At 51.5% G+C, this 20,597-nt stretch overlaps 12 protein-coding genes across 12 annotated transcripts; 7 read left to right on the top strand and 5 right to left on the bottom strand.

Moving 5' to 3' along the window:
- Nucleotides 1–79: 79 nt before the first annotated feature.
- SAICODRAFT_18677 (arginyl-tRNA synthetase) lies at nucleotides 80–2,060 on the bottom strand. The gene has a single exon (XM_019165996.1). The coding sequence runs from the start codon at nucleotides 1,995–1,997 to the stop codon at nucleotides 138–140; it is 1,860 nt and encodes a 619-aa protein (XP_019024754.1). The 5' UTR covers nucleotides 1,998–2,060; the 3' UTR covers nucleotides 80–137.
- A 140-nt stretch (nucleotides 2,061–2,200) lies between these two features.
- SAICODRAFT_6895 (uncharacterized protein) lies at nucleotides 2,201–3,253 on the top strand (the record flags this gene model as incomplete). The annotated part of the gene is made up of 1 exon (XM_019170438.1): nucleotides 2,201–3,253. The coding sequence occupies one exon, from the start codon at nucleotides 2,201–2,203 to the stop codon at nucleotides 3,251–3,253; it is 1,053 nt and encodes a 350-aa protein (XP_019024753.1).
- Nucleotides 3,254–3,595: 342 nt separating this feature from the next.
- SAICODRAFT_6894 (SIN1-domain-containing protein) lies at nucleotides 3,596–5,735 on the top strand (the record flags this gene model as incomplete). Its single annotated transcript, XM_019170434.1, has 2 exons — nucleotides 3,596–3,618; nucleotides 3,671–5,735. 2 exons carry the CDS (start codon nucleotides 3,596–3,598, stop codon nucleotides 5,733–5,735), a joined length of 2,088 nt encoding a protein of 695 aa, XP_019024752.1.
- A 120-nt stretch (nucleotides 5,736–5,855) lies between these two features.
- On the top strand, nucleotides 5,856–7,059 carry SAICODRAFT_222687 (TIP41-domain-containing protein). The gene has a single exon (XM_019166544.1). It carries the CDS (start codon nucleotides 5,976–5,978, stop codon nucleotides 6,780–6,782), a length of 807 nt encoding a protein of 268 aa, XP_019024751.1. The 5' UTR covers nucleotides 5,856–5,975; the 3' UTR covers nucleotides 6,783–7,059.
- A 153-nt stretch (nucleotides 7,060–7,212) lies between these two features.
- SAICODRAFT_91445 (uncharacterized protein) lies at nucleotides 7,213–8,696 on the top strand. Its single transcript, XM_019171752.1, has 2 exons — nucleotides 7,213–7,556; nucleotides 7,612–8,696. Exons 1-2 carry the CDS (start codon nucleotides 7,219–7,221, stop codon nucleotides 8,540–8,542), a joined length of 1,269 nt encoding a protein of 422 aa, XP_019024750.1. The 5' UTR covers nucleotides 7,213–7,218; the 3' UTR covers nucleotides 8,543–8,696.
- Nucleotides 8,697–9,264: 568 nt separating this feature from the next.
- On the top strand, nucleotides 9,265–9,866 carry SAICODRAFT_56103 (ubiquinol-cytochrome C chaperone; the record flags this gene model as incomplete). The annotated part of the gene is made up of 2 exons (XM_019169424.1): nucleotides 9,265–9,614; nucleotides 9,668–9,866. The coding sequence occupies 2 exons, from the start codon at nucleotides 9,265–9,267 to the stop codon at nucleotides 9,864–9,866; spliced, it is 549 nt and encodes a 182-aa protein (XP_019024749.1).
- Nucleotides 9,867–9,922: 56 nt separating this feature from the next.
- Nucleotides 9,923–11,815, bottom strand: SAICODRAFT_56061 (nucleolar complex-associated protein 3; the record flags this gene model as incomplete). The annotated part of the gene is made up of 1 exon (XM_019169422.1): nucleotides 9,923–11,815. One exon carries the CDS (start codon nucleotides 11,813–11,815, stop codon nucleotides 9,923–9,925), a length of 1,893 nt encoding a protein of 630 aa, XP_019024748.1.
- A 793-nt stretch (nucleotides 11,816–12,608) lies between these two features.
- Nucleotides 12,609–12,835, bottom strand: SAICODRAFT_30000 (uncharacterized protein). The gene has a single exon (XM_019167558.1). The coding sequence runs from the start codon at nucleotides 12,809–12,811 to the stop codon at nucleotides 12,647–12,649; it is 165 nt and encodes a 54-aa protein (XP_019024747.1). The 5' UTR covers nucleotides 12,812–12,835; the 3' UTR covers nucleotides 12,609–12,646.
- A 1,186-nt stretch (nucleotides 12,836–14,021) lies between these two features.
- SAICODRAFT_24859 (concanavalin A-like lectin/glucanase) lies at nucleotides 14,022–15,333 on the bottom strand (the record flags this gene model as incomplete). The annotated part of the gene is made up of 2 exons (XM_019166809.1): nucleotides 14,022–14,961; nucleotides 15,017–15,333. The coding sequence occupies 2 exons, from the start codon at nucleotides 15,331–15,333 to the stop codon at nucleotides 14,022–14,024; spliced, it is 1,257 nt and encodes a 418-aa protein (XP_019024746.1).
- A 2,517-nt stretch (nucleotides 15,334–17,850) lies between these two features.
- Nucleotides 17,851–18,492, top strand: SAICODRAFT_29998 (uncharacterized protein; the record flags this gene model as incomplete). Its single annotated transcript, XM_019167557.1, has 1 exon — nucleotides 17,851–18,492. A coding segment is annotated over exon 1 (594 nt), but the record flags the coding sequence as incomplete, so codon positions are not given.
- A 779-nt stretch (nucleotides 18,493–19,271) lies between these two features.
- Nucleotides 19,272–19,574, top strand: SAICODRAFT_29997 (uncharacterized protein). The gene has a single exon (XM_019167556.1). The coding sequence runs from the start codon at nucleotides 19,288–19,290 to the stop codon at nucleotides 19,483–19,485; it is 198 nt and encodes a 65-aa protein (XP_019024744.1). The 5' UTR covers nucleotides 19,272–19,287; the 3' UTR covers nucleotides 19,486–19,574.
- Nucleotides 19,575–19,618: 44 nt separating this feature from the next.
- SAICODRAFT_18668 (uncharacterized protein) lies at nucleotides 19,619–20,550 on the bottom strand. Its single transcript, XM_019165993.1, has 2 exons — nucleotides 20,353–20,550; nucleotides 19,619–20,304 (listed from the first exon to the last, which is right to left on the bottom strand). Exons 1-2 carry the CDS (start codon nucleotides 20,523–20,525, stop codon nucleotides 19,641–19,643), a joined length of 837 nt encoding a protein of 278 aa, XP_019024743.1. The 5' UTR covers nucleotides 20,526–20,550; the 3' UTR covers nucleotides 19,619–19,640.
- Nucleotides 20,551–20,597: the final 47 nt, after the last annotated feature.

Here is a 20,597-nt window from a genome sequence, read left to right as displayed (position 1 = left end):
TAAGCTAGACAACAATACACATTTCATTTTGTCTATCCCTTTTGTTGTAGAAAAAGCAAACTCCAGGTCCCTCGGGATAAATAACGCGTAACAGCAATGCAAGGACTATATCAAAACATCATCTCCGAACCTCTTCTTTACATTCTCTGAACAGGTTTCAAACCCAACAACTCCATACCATTAGAAAGAACCTGTCTAGCAGCCAAGTACAAAGACAAACGAGCAGTGGCGAGCGCAGGCTCCTGGTTCGCAACCCACAAAACATCGTAACAGGAAGAAACAACGTGAGACATCTTGAACAAGTAGGTGACGATGGCAGAAGGCTCCTGAGTCTTCATGGCAGTGTTGACAACGTCGGGGTATTGAGCCAAGATGCGGATGAGGTCGCTAGCCTGCTGCTCAACGAGGAGATCGTAGTTGGAGTTCATGGTATCCTCGGACTTGTAGCCAGACTTGCGTTCAACGGAGCAGAGACGGGCGTGAGCATACTGCAAGTACGGTCCAGTGTCACCCTCGAAGGTAAGCATACGAGACCACTCGAAGGCATAGTTGTTGATACGCTTAGCAGCCATATCCTGGACCATGACGGCAGAGATACCGACGACATCGGCAATGTAATCTGGGTCCTCGACCTGAGCGTACTTGACCTCGTTCTTCTTCATCACGTCGTGCATGTTCTCCTTGGCAGTCTCCAAGATCTGGTCAAGGAAAACGGCGGTACCCTTACGGGTGGACATACCAGTGACCATGCCGAAGTTGATGTGGACACACTTGGAAGCCCACTCGTAGCCCATAAGCTCGAGAATCTTGAAGAGCTGGTTGAGATGGAGATCTTGCTGGGAGGCGACGACGTAGATCATCTTGTCGAACTTGTACTTCTCGTAACGCTCGGCGGCAGCACCGATATCACGAGTGAGGTAGAGAGTGGTACCATCCTTCTTCTGGATGATAGCCTTTCCGAGCTTTTTGTTGTAGGGGGTCAGGTCAACCAAGACCGCACCCTCATCCTTGACAACGATGCCCTTCTCCTCCATGATTTCCAAAGCCTTCTGCATGCTCTCTGGTGCAACCTGAGACTCACCGGAGTAGACGTCGTAGTGAACGTTCAGGCGAGAGTAGGTGTCGACGTACTTGGAGATAGAGAGGTCACGGAAACGAGCCCAGATAGCCTTAGCAGCCTCATCACCCTCCTCCATCTTTTTGAAGTATGCACGGGCCTCATCGTGAAGAGTAACAGGTGCCTCGTAAGTCTTGCCCTCCTTCTCCGCAGCCTCCTTCGCCGCCTTGATCTCCTCCTCCTGAGCGGTAGCAGCAGCGTTGATCTTGACGTAGACATCGTACAAGTGCTTGATAGGGTCCTCCTTGAGCTCCTCCTCGGTACCATACTTCTCGAAACCAATGGCCAAAAGACCGAACTGCTTACCCCAGTCACCGAGGTAGTTCATCTTCACGACATCCCATCCGCAAGCCTCGTGCAAGTTAGCCAAGAAGGAACCGATGATAGTCGAACGCAAGTGACCGGCGTGGAAAGGCTTGGCGATGTTAGGAGAAGAGAACTCAACGATGACCTTCTTACCAGCACCAGACTTGTTGGTACCGTAGGTCTTCTGCTCGTGGAGGATGGAGGGGATGACGAGGTTGTTCAAAACCTTGGTGTTGAAGAAAAATTGAAGGAAGACGCCGTTGGAGGTAGCCTGGGAGATGAGCGAGGAGGTAGGAAACTTCTCAGCCCACTGCGCAGCCAAATCGGCGGGCTTGGCCTTAAGACGGAGCCTGGGAACAGGCAAAATCAAGTCTCCATTGCCAACCTTGGAGGTGGTCTCGAGGCAAGAATAGATAGTTTCTGCTGGAATCTCGGAGACAGTCGCCAATTCAGTCGCGATGTACGATCGGAAGATGTCGAAGGGATTCCCCGTGGGGTTGGAGCCCTCGAAGGACTTGATCTCGTCCTTGATGCCGAGGTTGGCAAGGGTGCTACTCAGAGACTCGATAGACATTGTCCTTGGTACTGTATATGATCGTCGGCTGGGCAATGGAACTCTGATAGACAGCGAACGTCTAAGGGTCCTGAACATTAACAGTCAATGCCCGAGGCCGTCTCGACGCGACCGGGAATTTTAGGCTGCCTGTGCCCTGAATAGCTGGATTTGGAAAGATGAGATACGACGTCCTTGAACCGCAAGAACCCGTTATAAGCAGGATGGGTCTCGTCGATTACGGAAGCGACAGTGATGATGGGCAGGAAGTGCAGCAGCAACCCGCTGCTAAACCTTCAGGTCTCGCATCTATGCTTCCTCCACCGAAGAAAGCATCACGCTTGGGATCGATGTTACCGCCTCCAAAGAAGGGCGGACCGAGGAAAATCATGGTAAATCTGCCAGAATTATCAAAAGAAGGCATCGAAGACATCGGAGAGCCGAACCAAAAGAAGCCGAGGATTGGCGGGGGTGCCTCGGGATTGTCCGCCCTGTTGCCTGCACCGAAGCGGGCTCCAGCGGCACCGGCACCGGCTCCGCCGTCGGAAGATTCTTCCTCCACAGAGGAGTCAACGAATATTGGACAAGCCAAACGATCGACATTCCTTAGCACAACCATGCCTGCACTTGCTCCGAGGCAGATCAAGTCTGGCTACGCCACACCCAAACCCAAGCCAAAAGCACCCGCCCCGAGCGTGCCTCTATTCTCCCTTCCTACTCTGCCTACGGAGGACAGAAATACCGGTACATTTGACGCGTCAAGCTACAAGCCTATCATAGCGACCACACCTCTCCCTAAGCCCAGTCTTGCGCCGACGGCTTCTCCCCCTCTGGCCGATACCACACCGGCGCCTGCACTAGTTGACTCGAACGACATGTACGCCCCAAATGCATTAAATGGTCTGTACCCAAATCAGGTTGCCGCTGCGTACACCAATTACAACCCACAAGCCGGTGGTCACGCACAAATGGCCTCCCAACTCGGCGTTGACGAAGCAGTCCTCGAAAAATATGAAGGACGCCGACGCAAAGGCCAAAAGCCGATCACAGCAAACATCATCGACTACAACGTCGAAGAGCAATATAACCTTAACGAAGAACTGCTGCGCACTGGACAATTACAACCGCAGACCCAACCTGTCAGGGCTATTGCACCTGGAAGGCATCAGTTGTCGTCTTTGGTAAATGCTGCGCATAGTCAGAAGGAGAGTTTGGAGGAAAATTTTGCACAGGGGCGGAAGAATAAGAGTGAAGGAGGGCAGAAGTATGGGTGGTGATAGTCAAGTGATAGTTGATACTCCGCAATGGGCTGATAGATTTGCCAGCAAGATAGATCATGGGCTGTCCCCTACTCCCCAGTAGCATATTAAACTGGGGCAGACAACACTCAACAAATGAACTCGACTGAGCATGATGTCGACGTACAAGTTCCCACGAGTAAGCTGGGCCCCGTTTGCGCGCCAGCTTGTGTTTGCGGGACCCTGCAGGCCGCAAGACAACGAACACACAACACCAATCTAGGACGAGAACCAGCATACAGTCAAACGGGCAGTGAATGAGAGCAAGGTTTTGATTTCGTACGACCTGGTTAACGGTAAACAGAAGACGTCGGCGTCCAAATGTCGCTCCTACACGATCCTCAGTACGTTGAGTAGAGCCCGCTTTCGTGCCATTGCTGAGTCTTGCACGCACAGATTCGCTATCCACCGCCTCCGAACGTTGTACCTTCAGAACTCTGATGATGGCGTTGCTGAACGCGTTATCTCTCTCAACCCCGCCGCACTGAATACTCTGGCATACAAGCAAGCGGGTTGGACGAATGCCCAAACGCGACGATGTTATTCTCCGCCCATTCCAGCTTTCGGGGATATACCATTCAACAACACGCGACCTACTTTCAGAAACTCTTTAGATGACTCAGATCTAGTCCTTGCGGCACCTGCAGGTCGTGACACCAGACCAGGAAGTCGCAGGCTGAAACGAAGTGAGACGGGGACGAGTACGCAAAACGAGGGTTCAGAGTTCAGTGATGACGATGATTATATGGACGAGGAGATAGCGTTGCCTCAGAGCATGATTGCCTTTCCGAAGAGACCACTACGAATGGCAAGCAACACGAATACGTCTACACCGTCACAAGGGACGCCTATTGCAGATGATGATTTGAAGACCCCGAAGGTCCTTGTAACAGGGCCGTCTCGACCGAACAGTGCGTCGAGAGTGCCAAAGGCGGATATGGGTGAGAGTACGGCTCCTGCAGTGACGGATACCTTCAAGGATCAAGCGCGTAAGCTTGACCCCGTGCAGTCTATGGTTGCAACGCAGATGAACACGTCACCGGCGATGTCATTAGCGAACGAAGCCACTCTGAATGTTGAGCCATTCGAGGAAAGTGATGCCTCGGTGACATCATCAGAATATGCTGGTACGATCGGCTCAGATACTGGATTCCAGGCAATGTTTACTACACCTACTGCATATCACAAGCCTTTGCCCAAGCCACGACCAATATCAACTATCCAGCCTAGTAGTGCACTCACTGCTCTTTTCAAAGCGAATGAGGCTGCGGATCACAATCCGTTGGCGCATTACGCTGTATTCTCTGGAAAAGGAGACTTGAATCCGTTGCGTTTGAAGATCTACCGACCAAGCGGAGCACAGCCCACTGTTCCTTGGGAGGTTCTAATCCGAAGTACTGCTAATGTTGCCGAAACAATTGGATACGCGCTATATCGCTACCAGGAGGATGCCCTCATGCCTGAACTGGCGCCAGAGGAATTTGACGCAAATCGGTGGACTTTGAGGATTGTGGAAGAAGATGGTGAGCCCGATGAAGATTTCCCAGCATTGGATCGGAAGAAGATCATCTCAGAGTTCCGGTTTGATGAATTCGCTTTGGTTGAGGCTACCGAAGCTCAAGCCCTCGTAAACGAAGCGACTACGCCCAACCCGAACAAGCAATTCACTGCGAAACCCGCGGTGACCACAGACGGACCACTGACATCGGGTACACCTCCTACGCAGGCTGCTGTCAACGTGTCATCACCGAATACCACGCCACGAAAGTCTGCGAATTCCAAACCACTACCTGCCGAACCTCGAAACCTCAAAATTCGGATACATCCGCATACCGAGGGCGCGCCAGTATCTACTGTCTCTGTTATGCCGGAGACATCTATCTCCGAAGTGCTCGGTCAGATCTGTCGACGAAAGAACCTGGATAGGATCAAGTATTGTTTACGTATTCCGGGCACATCTACGTTGGTATCCAACGACAAGACCGTCGAATCTCTCAACAGAAGACTAGAGCTGGAGTTGATCAAGCGTAAGCTGATTGATCCGACGTACGTCCCTGGTGCACCTCTGACAGCGAACAACCTGCGGCAAGATATGCTCATGCCGGGATACGGCGCGGCAAACGCCGTCATCACCAATGCCTCATACCAGAAGTACATAGTATGGAGACGACAACCTATGAGCTTCATGGGCCGACACGAGCGTGTTTTGGCGATTGATGGAGATTATATCCACATCATGCCGTCCGAGCAGAAGACGTTATTCGAGAGCCCAAAGACGAGCAGCATCCACATTGGCGCTATCATCACGTGTAAGCAGTCAAGGAAGGTCCCGGCGAACTTCAAGTTTGTGGTGTTGAAGGCGAGGGAAACGAAGAGGTATGACTTTGAGGCTATCAACCCGAAGGAAGCGGCGGAGATTGTGTCGAAGGTGCGAACATTGATGAACTCGCTCAAGGGATAAGCGGCAGTATTCAGACTACGCGTGGATACATAGGGACATCTCAAGCTGGGTATCTTATAGTTAAACAAACCGAGATGTGAATGAGCGGATTCGGCATTGCTTTCTCGCGGACCCTTCCACGGTTGGTGGTGATTCAGGGGTTGCGGTCGTATGCATATGACGATTGATGCGCGAGTTCGCCGAAGAACACCGTAAACGAAGGACAGAGGAACCGACACGATATAACGAGAACGTCTCGAAATGCAGTCGCAGCTACCACCTAGACATCAGGTCTCCGAGAACGGCTCTGAGCGCTCCATCACCATCAGAAACTGGAAAGTAAAGTCGCGGAAACTCCCTATCCTCTCCTCGAAAGAGATCGACGACGCGAATTCTCGCCTTGGCATACCTATCCCCGAGATGATTTTCGGCAATAACGAAGTACGGATAGAGCATGCCTCGGGCTGGGCGATCAAGTTTGATGCGCTTGACGCGCTGGATATGGTGGATAAGACTGGCGAGACAATGTTGAAGGTTGCGTACTCTCAGGAATGGAATCAGAGCAGGGATACGAGTAGTGGGGATATCAAGGATGTGGTGAAGCCATATGATTGGACTTATACAACTTCATATAAGGGTACGGTGGTTGAGGGTAGCCAGCCATTCAGCGCCACATCGGACAACATCCCGCTGGACAAGCTAAAACAGCCAGACCCGATCCTATTCTACGATGAAGCGGATCTGTACGAAGACGAGCTACACGACAACGGCGCATCTCTACTGAACGTACGAGTGCGTGTCATGCCGCAACGAATGCTGCTATTAGCGAGGTTATTTATGCGTTTGGACGGGGTTGTATGCAGGATTCGTGATACGAGAGTATATGTTGACTTTGAGACGGATGATGTATTAAGAGAATATACGGCCAAAGAAGGAAGTTATGATGACGTGAAGAGGAGAGTACCCCCATGGAAGGCGGAGGAGACGGGAGTGTTAATGAATGATCCGATGTGGGTTGCGGAGCAGTTGAAGGTTGTGGAGAACATAAAGGAGACCGTGCGTCTCTAGGTCTTGAGATAGTCATGGGGGTGCAGAGAATGCGATGCTCGGTTGCTGTCGGCCCTATGATCTGGTCACACTGCCCACATCGGTGAATCCGACGAGCTAGGTACGCATGTCATTTCTTCAGCACAATCAAATACTCAATGAGCGAATATACTCAAATTGATCCTTAACATAATTCTAAACGGTCAATGCCATCTCCTTGTCGCAACTGCATCTTGACGGTTAAAGGTCTTATCCGCGCGTCTCGACCCGATACGGTAATCTTATTATGACATCCCGTGCGTGGGAATTCTGGACCATTGAGTCAACACCCAGAGCTCCTGTCTCTATCAGTATGAGCTTTACGAGATCTCCTGCAAGGTCGACGATGAGGGAGCAGCCTGTTCGATCGGAAAGCAGTGCATTCATCCCCAACGCCGTACCAGCAGCCCAACTCGTCATGACAACGTCGGCATCCCCAACTTTGGCTGTTACAGTGCTTCCTGGAAAGGTTCCGTCGATTGAATGCTCTCCATTGCTTCGACCTCGCGGAGGATCACGCACGCCTTCTCCCACGACGTTGAGCACCTTTTCCGCCGATCAACTCCAGCGTATCGACGAGGAGCAGCAGCTGGAGCAAAATCTTCACTCGCCTCACGTACCTTTGTGGAAGAAGCACGATGGTATTTTAGCCATGATCGCCTCCCAGTTCTTCTTTTGGGCTGTGAATGTCTTGGCGAAGATGCTGAGCAATGACTATGGCCTGCACACTCTCGAGATGATACTTATACGGATGAGGTTTGGGAATCAATGCATATATAGTATATGCGTCTGTATTAATGCCTTTGTCTAGCATAACATCGGCGGTTCTCCTCGGATATATGCACTACCATTCCTTGCCAGATTACTTCCTCGGTCCTTCCGGCGTGCGACTGCTGCTTGTTGTTCGAGCCATTGGTGGCTTCTGGGGACTGTTCGGCGTTTTCTACTCGCTGCAATATCTCACGCTCTCTGATTCTACGACGATTACCTTTCTCGGGCCAATGGTAACGCCGATATTCTGCTGGTTCTTCTTGAAAGAGGAGTACACGGTCATTGAGGCGTGTGCCGGCGTCGTCAGTTTTTCTGGAGTCATGGTTGTTGCAAGAGGCTCTCCTTCAACTGATGCTGCTGTGATTGGACACACTGGAAGAATTGGAGAGAACGTGACCGGCAACGTAGCCGAGGATGCCGCAATGACCGATGCGAGACAGAAGGTGTTTACCGTCGTGGTTGCAGTTGTCTGCATTCTTGCTGGAGCAAGCGCTGTAACTTCCATGAGGGCTGTTGGCAAGCGGGCTCATCCGCTGATTTTGACGCATTACTTTTCATCATTCTCGGCTATATTCTCTCTCATCCTTATTCCCCTTTCCGGCGTCAAATTCGTTCCACCAACACAGCCGATGGTAATTCTTCTCCTGCTTAGAACGATTGTCCTTGGCAACGCTGCTGTTCTCAGCTTGACGTACGGTATTCAACGCGTGAGATCTTCCAAGGCAAGCATGACTTCTTACCTGCAGTACAGTCTGGCGCTTGTTGGTGATTGGGCAGTTTGGGGGGAAACACCAGATAAATGGAGCTGGGTTGGAGGTACTGTCGTTCTTGCCGGGGCTACGGTGGATATTTTTGCCAAATGGAGATCTGAAAATGAGTCGGCGGGGAGGACGGATGAAGGGGTTTATGTTCCTCTTACAACTGTCGTATCGAAAAGTGATTCTGCCAGTGAGCAGTCTAAGAGTCGTTGATGATGCGCTTGGTAGAGCTTATGGACACAAGCCTGAATGGACTGTCTCAGGTGTGCGCATTTGTCGTTGTTTTTCCCACCGTTTGGTTACCTCTGATGTTTGATAACGAGGAGGGATGGTTGCATCAATCATAGATAGAACTTCAGAACCTTTTCAGTTCAAGCTCATAGATGTATACGTGCGTGCATCTATCATCGATATCACGTGAGTACGGGGATTGGGTGCGCGTGCAGATATGATGCTTCGACCTGCGTAGACTTTTGTGAGCGCGATACTTACCAGCAGGTATACGATCGACCCGTGGACATCGTGAATCCTTCAGCACAGCTTACACCCAACAGATAAACGATGGCGTTTGCTCTTCGCAAGCAGGTATGTGGTCTCCGTGCGCCTCGGTGAAAGGAAAGCGTCTGACTGACAATTCACTTCAGGCATTGAACATCGCTCAGCGCGACCTGGCATTTGCCGTCCGTACCTTCTCGAGCACCCCTCTTGCGAACGGTATTTTTCGCAAGAAAGTCGGCCGTCCTACGGGGCCCCCCACTCTCGAGACCCCCGGTGCTGCAGGCCTGAGACTCCAGAGAAAGCCGGGTGAGAAGTCATTAGACCCGGACAGTTGGACGTTCAAATTTCTCTTGTGGCTGACCCCCAAACTGGGGTACTTCAGCAAGACTGGTATTTCTATTTCAGCCTGTCGAGAACTTTATGCTGTTTGCGCTGAGATGGGTGCGCTGGATGGCCGTTTTCCTGCCTGTCGAGACTTCTTTTACCAGGATTGCAAACTCACACCCTCACTCACCACATGGTTCCAAATCACCCAGATTCACGTTTGGATGCTTCTTGTCAGAATCCGTGCGTTGCCGGTCGACCAGAAGAAGCGATATTCGCAGAGATTGGTTGACTATTACTTCGAGGACGTCGAAATGCGTATCAGAGGGCAGTACAAAATCACGAGTGGAAGGGTTGCCACGACGATGCTCAAGGACTACTACGACCAATTCAGAGGATCTACCCTCGCGTACGATGAGGCTTTGACCAAGGATGATACGGTTTTCGCTGCTGCGCTGTGGAGGTGTGTACAGAAATTTCGAATGGATACATTCACAAGGCTAACATATGTAATAGAAACGTATTCCAGACAACGCAAGAACCTGACTTGCCAGCACTAGCCGAGCTAGTTTCCTATATTAGGGCAAACTTACAGCATCTCGAGCGGCTCAGCGATGACGAAGTGGTGAATGGGAACGTTGAGTGGCAGTTACCGGACAGAGCAAGTGTTCAAGCAATACAGAGGGGTGAGCTCCCAACGGAAACAGAAATTTAAGATATTATGTAATGAAAAAAACGGGGTTCCTGTCAGAGTTGTCTAATGCCATACACTTATTGCAGATCAAACGCCTTGTAAAGAGTCTTTGCCGCATCCGCAACCTTCGGCGAATAATGTCTCTCCAACAACACAGTCTCCCACATAGTCGCTGCGTACGGGTTACTCAACTCCGGATCATCAACCAAAGCGTTGTATACTCCATTGCCTGTTCGGTCCTCAGTAGAGAACAACGCCTGTAATCTCGAGTACTTTCTTGCCATCTTGTGCATGGTGCCAAGAGAAGCCAAAGTCGACTTCTCCGGGAAGTTGAGCATAGCAACACCAAGACGCTTCGCCAGAGCAGCCACACGCACTGGTGGCACATTGCGCTGCTTAAAAAGAATGGATTCAAGCGAACGCACAACCATCTCCATCTCGGTAGCGACGTTGACTCTTGATGGACGGAGCTCCTGAGGGTTGTTTGGATCTTGCAATCGAGGAGTCTTCGAGGAGAACTCGACATCGGGGTTCAGCGATACCTGAAGTAACGTGGAGTACAGGTGATGTACGAATGTACTCAAGTCAAGAGATGCATGCGTGTCACCTTGACCTGACAGCAACGCAAAGGCTGTAGTTACACAAAGCAATGCTTCACGAGTTTCGGAGCGGCCGAGGTAATCGTTTCTGTCATCGCCATCATCGTTCGCCTCCGCAAGCGCCAACAACTCCTTCAATGCCTCCAACAGATCTCCAAAGAAATCGATGTTGATCAAATGAGCAAACTTTGCCAATCCTTCCAGAGTAGCACCCATCAACTCCTTGCTTCCTTCCTTCAAGATACGGATGTAGGTAACAAAGACAATCTTCAAAGTCTCACCCTGCATGCGATCCTTCTCCTCCTTGTCAACGATAGCCTCAGCTTCCTTCATCTCCTTCTCAATCTCCTTATCCTCCTTCGCCTGCTTTCGTTGCTTCTTGGTACGATGCTCCCGGTCCTTCTTCTTCATTTTCACTTGTTGCTCCTTCTCAACCCTCTCCGTCGATGCACGCTGGTTGAATTCAGAGAGCAGACGGAGGTGGAAGAAGGTGTTCAAAACGCCTTCGTCAACCTTATAGTGCCGTGACTGCATCATCTTCGCCAACAACTTCACCGCCTCCATAGAAGCATGACCCTCATCGTCCTCACGGAAGATCTGCTCGATCGCCAACCTGCACTTCTCGAACCCTTCGTCAACAGTCTTACGACTTAACCGTCCAATCACAATGTTCAGCAACTCAGTTCTGAAGTTAAAGTGGGGATGGGTGGTCAGTAACGTGCAGACAGCGTTGCAAGCGATCAGTGCCAAATTGGCATATTGGGATCCAGCCTCATGTTGCCTCTGGTCCTTCACCATAACTCCCAACAACTGGACATATGCCTGGTAGTTCCCAACAAGCGTCTCCTCGTGGACCCTCAACTTCTTCACGTCCTTGCTAACCTTTTGCGCCAATTCGATTTCCGTCAGTGGACGAATACGATATCCTGGGATGATGTCCTTGTAAACTGCGAGCTGAGTAACGAGGGCGAGCTTGACGATCGGGAGGTCGGGCGACTCAGAGAGTTCGCGTAGACGTTTCAGGTTGAAGATGTTCTCTTCGGGATCTTCGATAAGGTCGTTGGCGAGCTTCGCAAGTTCCTCCTTTGCTGCGAGAACACGCTGCTTCAGGGTAAGCTTCTTCTCAGGCTTCGCTTCGACCACATCGGGCTCTGGGGTTGCTTCCTCCTCCTCCTCTTCCGATTCTGATTCCTCTTTAGTGGGCTTCGGCGCGGCCATCTTGATCAATCGTCCTTCCTTGGTCTTGATAGGCAATCTGGTGCTCTCCTGTACAGTCTTCATCACTCGCGGTCTCAGCTCGTAGTCCTGCTCTTCCTCCCAATCTCTGTGCTCCTCGTCACTCTCATTCCAGTCCTCTTCGTCATCTGACATATCAACAGCCTTCCGCTTCTGTTTTGGCTTTTGTGAAGCACCTCGCTCGTATTTTGGCTTCGGCGCCCTCTTCGCAATTGCATTCGTATCAACGGTGAAGCCCTTGAAGTGCGAGTCGAATCCTTCCATCACGGCGTCGGATACATCGGAGTCGTCATCACCGTTGGCGGTAGGAACGTGAATCACTCGGGTGCCGGCCTTATTCTGAGCTCGTCGTTCGTCTTTGGCGATTGACTTGGCGGTCTTGACCTTCTTTACGGCAGGTTTTTGTGCGACAGCATCCTGGTTCTGGTTCTGAACCTGTTGCTTCTTCTTCGGTTGCTGACCGCCGTTACCCTTCTTGCTCCTTGCCTTGTTCGCAACCTTGACCGAAGCACCCATGATTGCTTCCTTTGTACACGTTCTGATGGCCCGAGGACCCTTGGAGTTTAGACTTTTTCGTAGCGCTATCCACCACCGCCACAAATACTGCTGCGTGCAAAATGCTTGACGTGCATCATTTTACCGCGTCTTCGTGCAGGACGCGACCATCCCACCAAACAAAATACCCTGGACGGTCAATCCAGTCAGGTCTTGGGCCGACCACGAGCAGCTTTTGATCGATCTCGCCCTCGAGGAGCTCCGTCATGATCATATGGTCGTCGAAGGCGTCAACAAATACTCCCTGAAGCACAACATCGCCGCCACGCAGGCGGGGCTGTTCCCTGTGAGAATGGCAAGTATGTGACTAATGAACGAGATGTCTCCTTCGACTCGTGAAAATACTGAGACTAACTAACGAATGATAGCTACACCCGCTCAGCCGCTCGAGCGGCCATTTGACAGTTGTTATCAACGGAAATCCTTGCCGGTCAGCGCATAACCACAGCCCGTGTACAAACTGCAGATCTTTTCTAGATCTGTGTTGATATAGTTGATCGCTTTGCGGATAAAAGAGGGAGTGTCGAGACGGGCGTCAGGGTTGTGGTTATTGCGCTTCATCCAGGCCTTCATCATGCTGAAACAGAGCCCGATTGGGTTGAGGTCGGGCGAGTATGGTGGTAAGAAAAGAATGCGGCACCCATGTTGGTTCACTAAGATTTCAGCAACCCTTGGGTCATAATGAATTCGACAATTATGAAGCAAAATGACACTGTTTCGACCAGGGAATGGACCAACAATAGGTAGCAGGTCCTCTTTGATGATCGACAAATCGGTCAGCACTGAAGGACCCCTGAAAGATGCGTAGCGCCTTCAAACCTTAATAGTCAATGCCGGCAGCACACTCCAACGTGTCGAATGTCCAAAGACCCTCTCCTGGATGGCGCGGGTGCCAGTCGGTGAGTATCCAAATTTTCGTGAACCTGTGCGCTCATCCACGGCTGATTTGCCGAAAAATACCAGCTGCTCTTGAGTGTAGTCAGCCATTTCAATGGCATGGTTTGCGCGTAAGATGGGGTTACACTGGGCTGCCCGTAAGGTTAAGACCTTACAGGTATATCCAATCTTTTGCAGGTAGCGGGTGACATGGTAGCGCGATAAAGATGTAGCGGATTGATCATTGAGAAACTCAGCACAGTCGTCTTGATAGAGGGTGGGGTTTTTGTCGTAGAAGTACTTGATTTGCTGCGGTCATTTAGTGATGCCCTTGGTGGTACCCGTAAGCGGTAGTAATCAACTTACCAAGCCCAGAAACTCGTCAATAGCCGGTTTGCGCCCGTAGGTTGAGTTGCCCTTACGCTCAGTAAGCCTTGTCTCCTCGACTCTCTTCACAATGCGGTAAACTGTGCGAGGAGACCTCTCTATGTTGGTCGCAATATCGTAGACATCCTTCTCAGAAGCATATGGGTTGATTACCTTTTTGCGATCGACATCGGAACATATTTTCCCAAGCATTTTCAGCCGTTATTGAGTTTCCTAGACCTTTTATCGAGTCGTTTGGAGGTATTTTCTCTCACGCTTACAGGGGTCTCGCGCATGTACGGAAATGCGCGTCAAGAATTTTGCACACACCAGTACGTCGCACGTACCCATCAACCACCGCGGCTGATGAAGATTCCTGGAATAGCGAATAGGTTGGCCAGAAGAGGAGACATGTAAGGGTTACAATATCAAATAACAACAAGCACGGAACGCACCTGCGGGTATGAAGGTTATATATGCTAACCACAAAATACTTCCACCTATCTTACTGCTCGATTATAGAACTAAAATACCATTTTTGCCCTCAAAGGTACTTCTTTGGTGAGTCTAACCTTCTCTTGAACCAAGCATAACCACCGAGGACAGCGATCTGCAAAGCAAAGATGAACATAAGTCCTGACCACCCAACAGCAGACTGAGGGATGCCCATCATGGCGGTAGTGACGGTGTCTGGCAGCGATCCGAGGACCGAGGAGGTGTGCTCGCGCATGATCTTCTCCAGAGAATCTAGACGGGCAGTCAGACGAGACACCTCGTCCACGACACGTTGTGTTTGAGCGCGGGAAGCAACGTCACTACCACCCAATCCCTGACCAACCTTATTTTGTAAATCCATGACAACACGGGTGATAGCATCCAGTTGATTGTCAACACGGTCAATGAGGGACTTAGATGCCTGCAAAGAATCCATGCGACGAGTCAAGGAGGAGAACTGCATCTCCAAGCGGTTGATCTGTTGAGCGAGACCGGGTGTTGCGCCCGTGTCGACGGGTGCTTCGCGCTGTACAGGAGGAGGGACAAAGTGACCCTGCTCTTGGCCGCCGGGGGGTGCAGGCATAGCAGCAAAATCGCTACCCGCCAAAGGAATGACCTTGAATGTGAACAACTCGTGCGTATCGGGATGATCCGTGCTAGACGCCGACAATCCCCAGTAGTTTCCCCTTGGCAACTCCACCTGATTCGTCTCAAAACACAGATTTCCATTCGTCTCAACTCTCAGCCTTCCGTCTGACTGCACGATCCGTACCCGGACCATGTCGCCGGTGTTGCGATATTTCATCGCGCATGAGCCAAAGGCTTGTCGGGAGGGATCCTCGAGGCTGGAGTATTGGATGCTTCGGTCGTTAAGATGACCACGGACGAAGCCAAGGCCGCCCTTTCCGGTGGAGAAGGTTAGGGCGAGACCGTCCCATTTGTCTTTGGAGCCGAAGATTGGACCTGATTCGCCGCGGTCTGCGGTGTACCTGTGACACGCTGTCAGTAACATGCCGGTAAAACTAATTGTTGGAAACGAGCTACCAAATTGCCATTCCGTTGTTTCCTCCTCTTTCCTCGCCTGATACACGGAAAGTGGCTTCCGCAGACCAAGAAAGATGTCCATTCTTGATCTTATTCCAGATAGCACCGACCTGATTAGGTTTCGCAGGGGTCAACTGGAGGCGATCAGTCTGTAGCGATATGGCGCCGAAGTGATCCCACTCGCCATTGAGCTTGACGTTATTATCGGAGAGCGGAGTTGCGAGGGAAAGCTGTGTGTCTGGGGTGAATTCCGCTGAACTTAACGAAGCAAGCAGCAGGGGAGCCCATGCTATGAGAGTGCTGAGCTGCATAATCATGGATGACAATGGCAGTGTCTATCCAATTGATGGGGGAATGCTCGATAATTGATACGTCGCAGTTTCGGAGGAGTTCCGTGCCTCGGTACATCATGGGCACAGCTTCAGCACGTGCGCGCGTCATCGCGGGGACATTAACGGCGTGGGAAGAAGAAAGAACCTTGCAAGTGTGCCTGTAGAGCCGCGAGTCGCAGCGGTAAAGTTGTCTGTCGATGTCTTGAAACCAATACTGAACCTCCAATAATACGTGGTGATTTTGCAGAGCATCATTCACGTACCGAATTTACACAGATAGGCGCGCGCAAGTAATATGGTTTCCCACAGTGGTACAACGTGCCGGCGTTGTCATGGTGAACAGCCCCTGCATGCGTCAACAAACAGGTGGGTTCTGTTGTAGCATATACCAGCTTGGCAGATACAATAGCAACCCTATCGCTCATTGCTTAGCTACGCCTTCGCGAATCGACATTCCGTAATAATTCGCAGTCGCTTTGATCCTGGATTGACAGATCTTTACCTATGGTCAAGGAACACGTCGCGGGCACGGTCCAGAGCACCCCGCAACGTTCTCAAGATGAACAGGTTACATCGCCCTTACAAGACCTGAGCCCGACTGCCCGTCGCCTAAACCTCGAGGGACGTGTTGGAAAAAAAGAACCCAAAGGATTTGCACTTAACTTATGGAAGGAACGGGAGGCTAATGCTGGAAAGACGGAGAAGGCCAACCGAAGAAAGAGCGATATCGTGCGTCTAGAATCAGCATCGTACGTGAGCAAGAGCCAGTTCGTTACAAGTCCTCAATTAGAGCAGACTGGCTTTGATCTGGAATCAGCAGCGTCACCAAATATCAAGGATTACCCAACGACAACGGCGGTGACCAGTTCTCCGTTCCTCGCCCAGTCACCAACATTTGAGCTTCCGCCTACAACAAACACCTTGATTCGTCCAAATATCAAGATTAACACTCAGCTTGGTCCTTCTGAGCATGAATTTGACAGCATACAATCGACTGCTACCGACTCCGCCCGGCCATCATTGGCGAGAACAACGTCTGTGGCAAGTACGGACGCCAGCACGCCGGAAGATATGCAGCCTAGAGATGCGGCGTTACCACAGGATACTCCAACGCGCAAGAGCAGTCTTAAGCGGCGGAAGACGGTGACCTTTGACGACGCGCCCGACAAGATCCACGTGCTCCCAAGGGTGTCATTATCGCCCACCGGAAGCTCGGTGTACACAGTGTCACCAGCGTTGGAGCAGTATACGGATGACGAGGAGGAATATGTCAATGATGAAGACATCGAGATCACTCCTGCCGTTGAGCCTATGGGTTCACCTTCGAAATTCAATGGAAGGTCTCTTCCAGCTGTACCTGGCTATACCCTTCACAACTCCACAACGCGGCCTTTACCAACAGTACCACATTACGGAATGCACAAATACGAAGAAGACGCATCTGTGTACGAGCCGGAGCTGCCCGTTGCAGGTGCCAAAACCTTACTTCATGATGCTCTCGGTATATCTGTGGAGACGGTCGAGCCGATTGAGTCTTCACAAACTCAAGATGCTGTAACCGCGCCTTTTTCCTCGGACTCTGCCGAAGATTCCGAAGATATCCCGGAAAGTGGACGTTTCGATTTTCAGGACCTCGCGCAGATGGAAGAGGTCAATGATGCCTTGCAGAAGCGACTTTTTCATCTTACTCTCAACGTACCAGCGGCGGCAACGAAACAGGAAGACTCTCCGGTACTCGATTCTGCCTACGACTCGTTGCCTGTGACTGGTACCTCTTTGCGCCGTCAAGATTCCCTTTCTGAAGCTGACCGAATCATTCCCACGTCGCATGTTAACGAAACGCCCAAGAACAGTCTCTTCAGTATCAAGGAGTCATTGCTGCATGAGGAGGAGGATATTGATACTCCATCAGACGATGAGACAGTTGACGCTGCTCAGGCTGAATTGAACGCATGGTTACCGGAGGACTTTCCAACGGAGCACAAAAAGGCTGATGTGACTCCAGTTCTGAACATTGAGGAGCAAGTTCTTTTGCGGGATATCCCGGAGACGGCTCCCGTCACCGAGGAGGAAGTTGTGGAAGAAATCAAAGAGGTGGAGGTGGAACGTCCACGAACACCAGAGCAGCAGATCCAAATTCAAGAGGAGAGGAAGACGCCAGCCCTAAAGTCACTTTCCGACTTCAGGCCGCCGTCTTTGGTGCTACCAGAACTTTGTGGCCTCGGTGATCTCGGTTTCGACTTGGGACAATACTTGTCTAAGGAGGAGGCTGAGCCTATCAAGCCTGGATCAGATGACTTCAGAAAAGATCCCATGAGGACTCACTTGCCGAAAACTCCAGAGCACCCTCTTCGATTCTTCCATTCCGATACACCTAGCTCGGTGGCGTCGTCCCCAGGCGGTATTCCGCTCTCTGAAGCCACCATCAGACCTCCCAAGGGCTCGAAGCTCAAGGTGAGGCCGAGCCTGACTCCTGCGGACGTTTCGGCTATGGCCGCTGCTCGTCGCGAAGCGGAAGCAATGTTGAAGGAGGAGGTTATCTCATCCACAAGCAGCGAAGACGGCGAGGACGACAGCTTGACAGCGAAGTACCTCACTCCTAAGAAGGACGCGACGAGCACAATGCCGAAGCTGGACTTCGAGCTGCCCTCGTCTACGACTATGATGTTTGGTGATTTGGCAAGCGAGATGGACCGTGTCTTCGAGAAGCCCAAGCCGAAGTACCTCGTCCGACAAAACTCCAGCGTCATTCATGCCAGCAGCAGTGTTCGTGTACCAAGGCAGCAGGCTCACAGGAAGAACGACTCTATCATGGTTGAGCCATGGCAAGGGTCCACTCCCCAGAAAGCTCAGGCCTCAGCAGCGTCGCAGAAGGTTTCTCAGACGACTGCGAGTCGTGCGGTTGCAAAAACATCTGCTGTCCAATCGCTCCTGAAGCCCGAAGATGCTGTTCGACCGAAAGAAGTCGCGCCTCCCACGCCGGTTAAGGATGCTGCTCCAAAGCAAGTCCGTCGCGGCAAGTTGTTGTTCAAGATCCTGGAGATCAAAGACGTCGAACTGCCCATGGGCGGTACTATCGAGCGTCCTCAGTTTGCATGTACTGTCGACAATGGAAAACACCAAGTCACGACCCCTTGGCATGTGCTCCAGAGAAGGGTTGCTTTGAACCAGGAGTTTGAACTGCTTGTCGACGGCGACCTAGAGTTTACCGTCAGTCTTCATATGAACATGTCACAGGTGTCACGACCACGCCTTACACACCCTAGCACTAGCCCCACCCGTCCCAAATCATTTCTCGGCAAGATTCTACGGTCGCCGAAAAAGGGGAAGGAGGATCCATACCAACCCTCCGTGTACGAAAGCATGGTGTCAGGCAATGGTAACTTTGCAAGGACGCACGTTAGCTTTGACCAGTATGAGAACGCTGCTTACGGTCAAGCGTACACGACGGAAGTGGCTCTACAGAACTTTTGGGCTGTAGATACTTCTACAGTTCAATCAAGTATGAGGAGTGGGAGGAGCTCGCCGGTCAAGGAGACCCCTCGTATCAAGAAGAAGGCATACCCCGTCTGCAAAGCAGTCATCCAGATGTTCTATGCGCCAGGGACTGGAACCAGCAAGGATCCTCTGCCAAACAGCATGAAGTCCGCGTTGCGTCAAGTGGCAGAAGAAGAAGCATGGCAGACCCAATTGCATTGGGAAGGATATCTTACTCAGCAGGGTGGTGATATTGCTCATTGGCGTCGTCGCTACTTCCGCATTGAGGGGTATGAGATGTCCGCTTACCACGAAACCAACATCAAGCATCGTCGAGCCAAGTTCAATCTCCGCAAGGCGTTGAAGCTAGTCGGGGATCGGATGTCTCTTACTCAGCCCGAAGTTAAGGGTGCCGGAAGGGCGAGGCGAAAGAGTGGCTTCACCTCTGACGAAGGCGGAATCATGTACGCTGATCGTGGCTTCCGTTTATTCTTCAAGAACGGAGAGGCGATCGACTTCTATGCCGATACCGAGGAAGAAAAAGAGGGTGCGATGAAGTCCCTTGCTGAAGTCATTGGTCATGAGGAGAAGGGGTGGGTGATGAAGGTGTTGGAGAAGCACGGCAAGTTGCCAGGTGTGAAGCCTGCGACAAGTGCCTGATTCCTAGCAATATTGTTCCGGGGTGTTCTTGCATTGTTACCATTATATCTTTACTCGTGTGTATGCTTAGATGGAGCTTTTCGAGGTGAGGTTTCGGCTGATATGGCGTAATACAAATTGGATACCATTGCTTCCTGCGTAACACCCTGGGTTGATTATGACCTATGCTTCCCACTACTGACAACCGTCTCCACCATCTTCAAATTCGCCTGGACGTACTCCACCTTCTCACTTCCAGCCTTCAACCACGGTACATCCATCGGATGCACCTTCTCGCACAACCTCACCAACCCCTCCATCTCCCCCCCCTGCACACCATCCATGAGTCCAATCACCCCGACACGTCGTAGACCGAGGATTTGTACTAGACGAGCTTCGGCGCCGCGGGGGAGGGAGACGAGACGGGTTGTGTGTGTGGTGAGGAGAGCGGTGAGGGTCGGGAGGTGGGAGAGGAGGTGGTGTGGGGTGATGTCTGAGCGACAAGCGAAGACATACTTGATTTGTCTGTCGGAGGATGGAGGTGGGGGTGGTGGGGGAGTTGAAAAAGGGGGTTTGAGTGTTGATGGGAGGAGGCGGCGGGCTTGGGATTCGAGGTGGCGGGTAGTTGAGTTTATGCCCATTGTGAGGTGATTGGCGATTTTTGGTGCTTCGACGGCTTTGCTCGATGATGGGCCAGGATCGACGTCCATCGCATCGTTGGTGGATGCTGGGTTTGCGGGGGTATTTTGGGATTTGGAGGCTCGTCGTCGTTTCCGGCGATTGATCTGTGAGGTTTTGTTAGGGTGTAGGATGCGGTGATCACCCAAAGGTTGGAGAAGGCTGTAACGCATTAGCCAAGTACTTTCAAAGTGGAGGCTGTTATGCTACCTGCAAAGAAGCTCGAGGATCCGCTCCTGATCTGCGGGATCAATGACGGGCCATGTAACGTTGTATGGCGAATCCAGCACGGCCTTGAAGACGGTTCGTTTCTGGTCTTTCTTGGTAGCCTGCGCACTATGCGTCCTAGCAATTCCCGGAGCAATTCCCTGTGCTGGCGGCATTGTTTGGTTGGTTCTCACGGTTTACCTCGTCGTCGTTTCGCCTCTGTGAGATTTCGGTGGTGCGGCTGCAGA

Source organism: Saitoella complicata (assembly GCF_001661265.1).
Source record: "Saitoella complicata NRRL Y-17804 unplaced genomic scaffold SAICOscaffold_9, whole genome shotgun sequence".
Classification (NCBI taxonomy): domain Eukaryota; kingdom Fungi; phylum Ascomycota; class Saitoellomycetes; order Saitoellales; family Saitoellaceae; genus Saitoella; species Saitoella complicata.
This window is presented reverse-complemented; position numbering and strand designations above follow the sequence as displayed.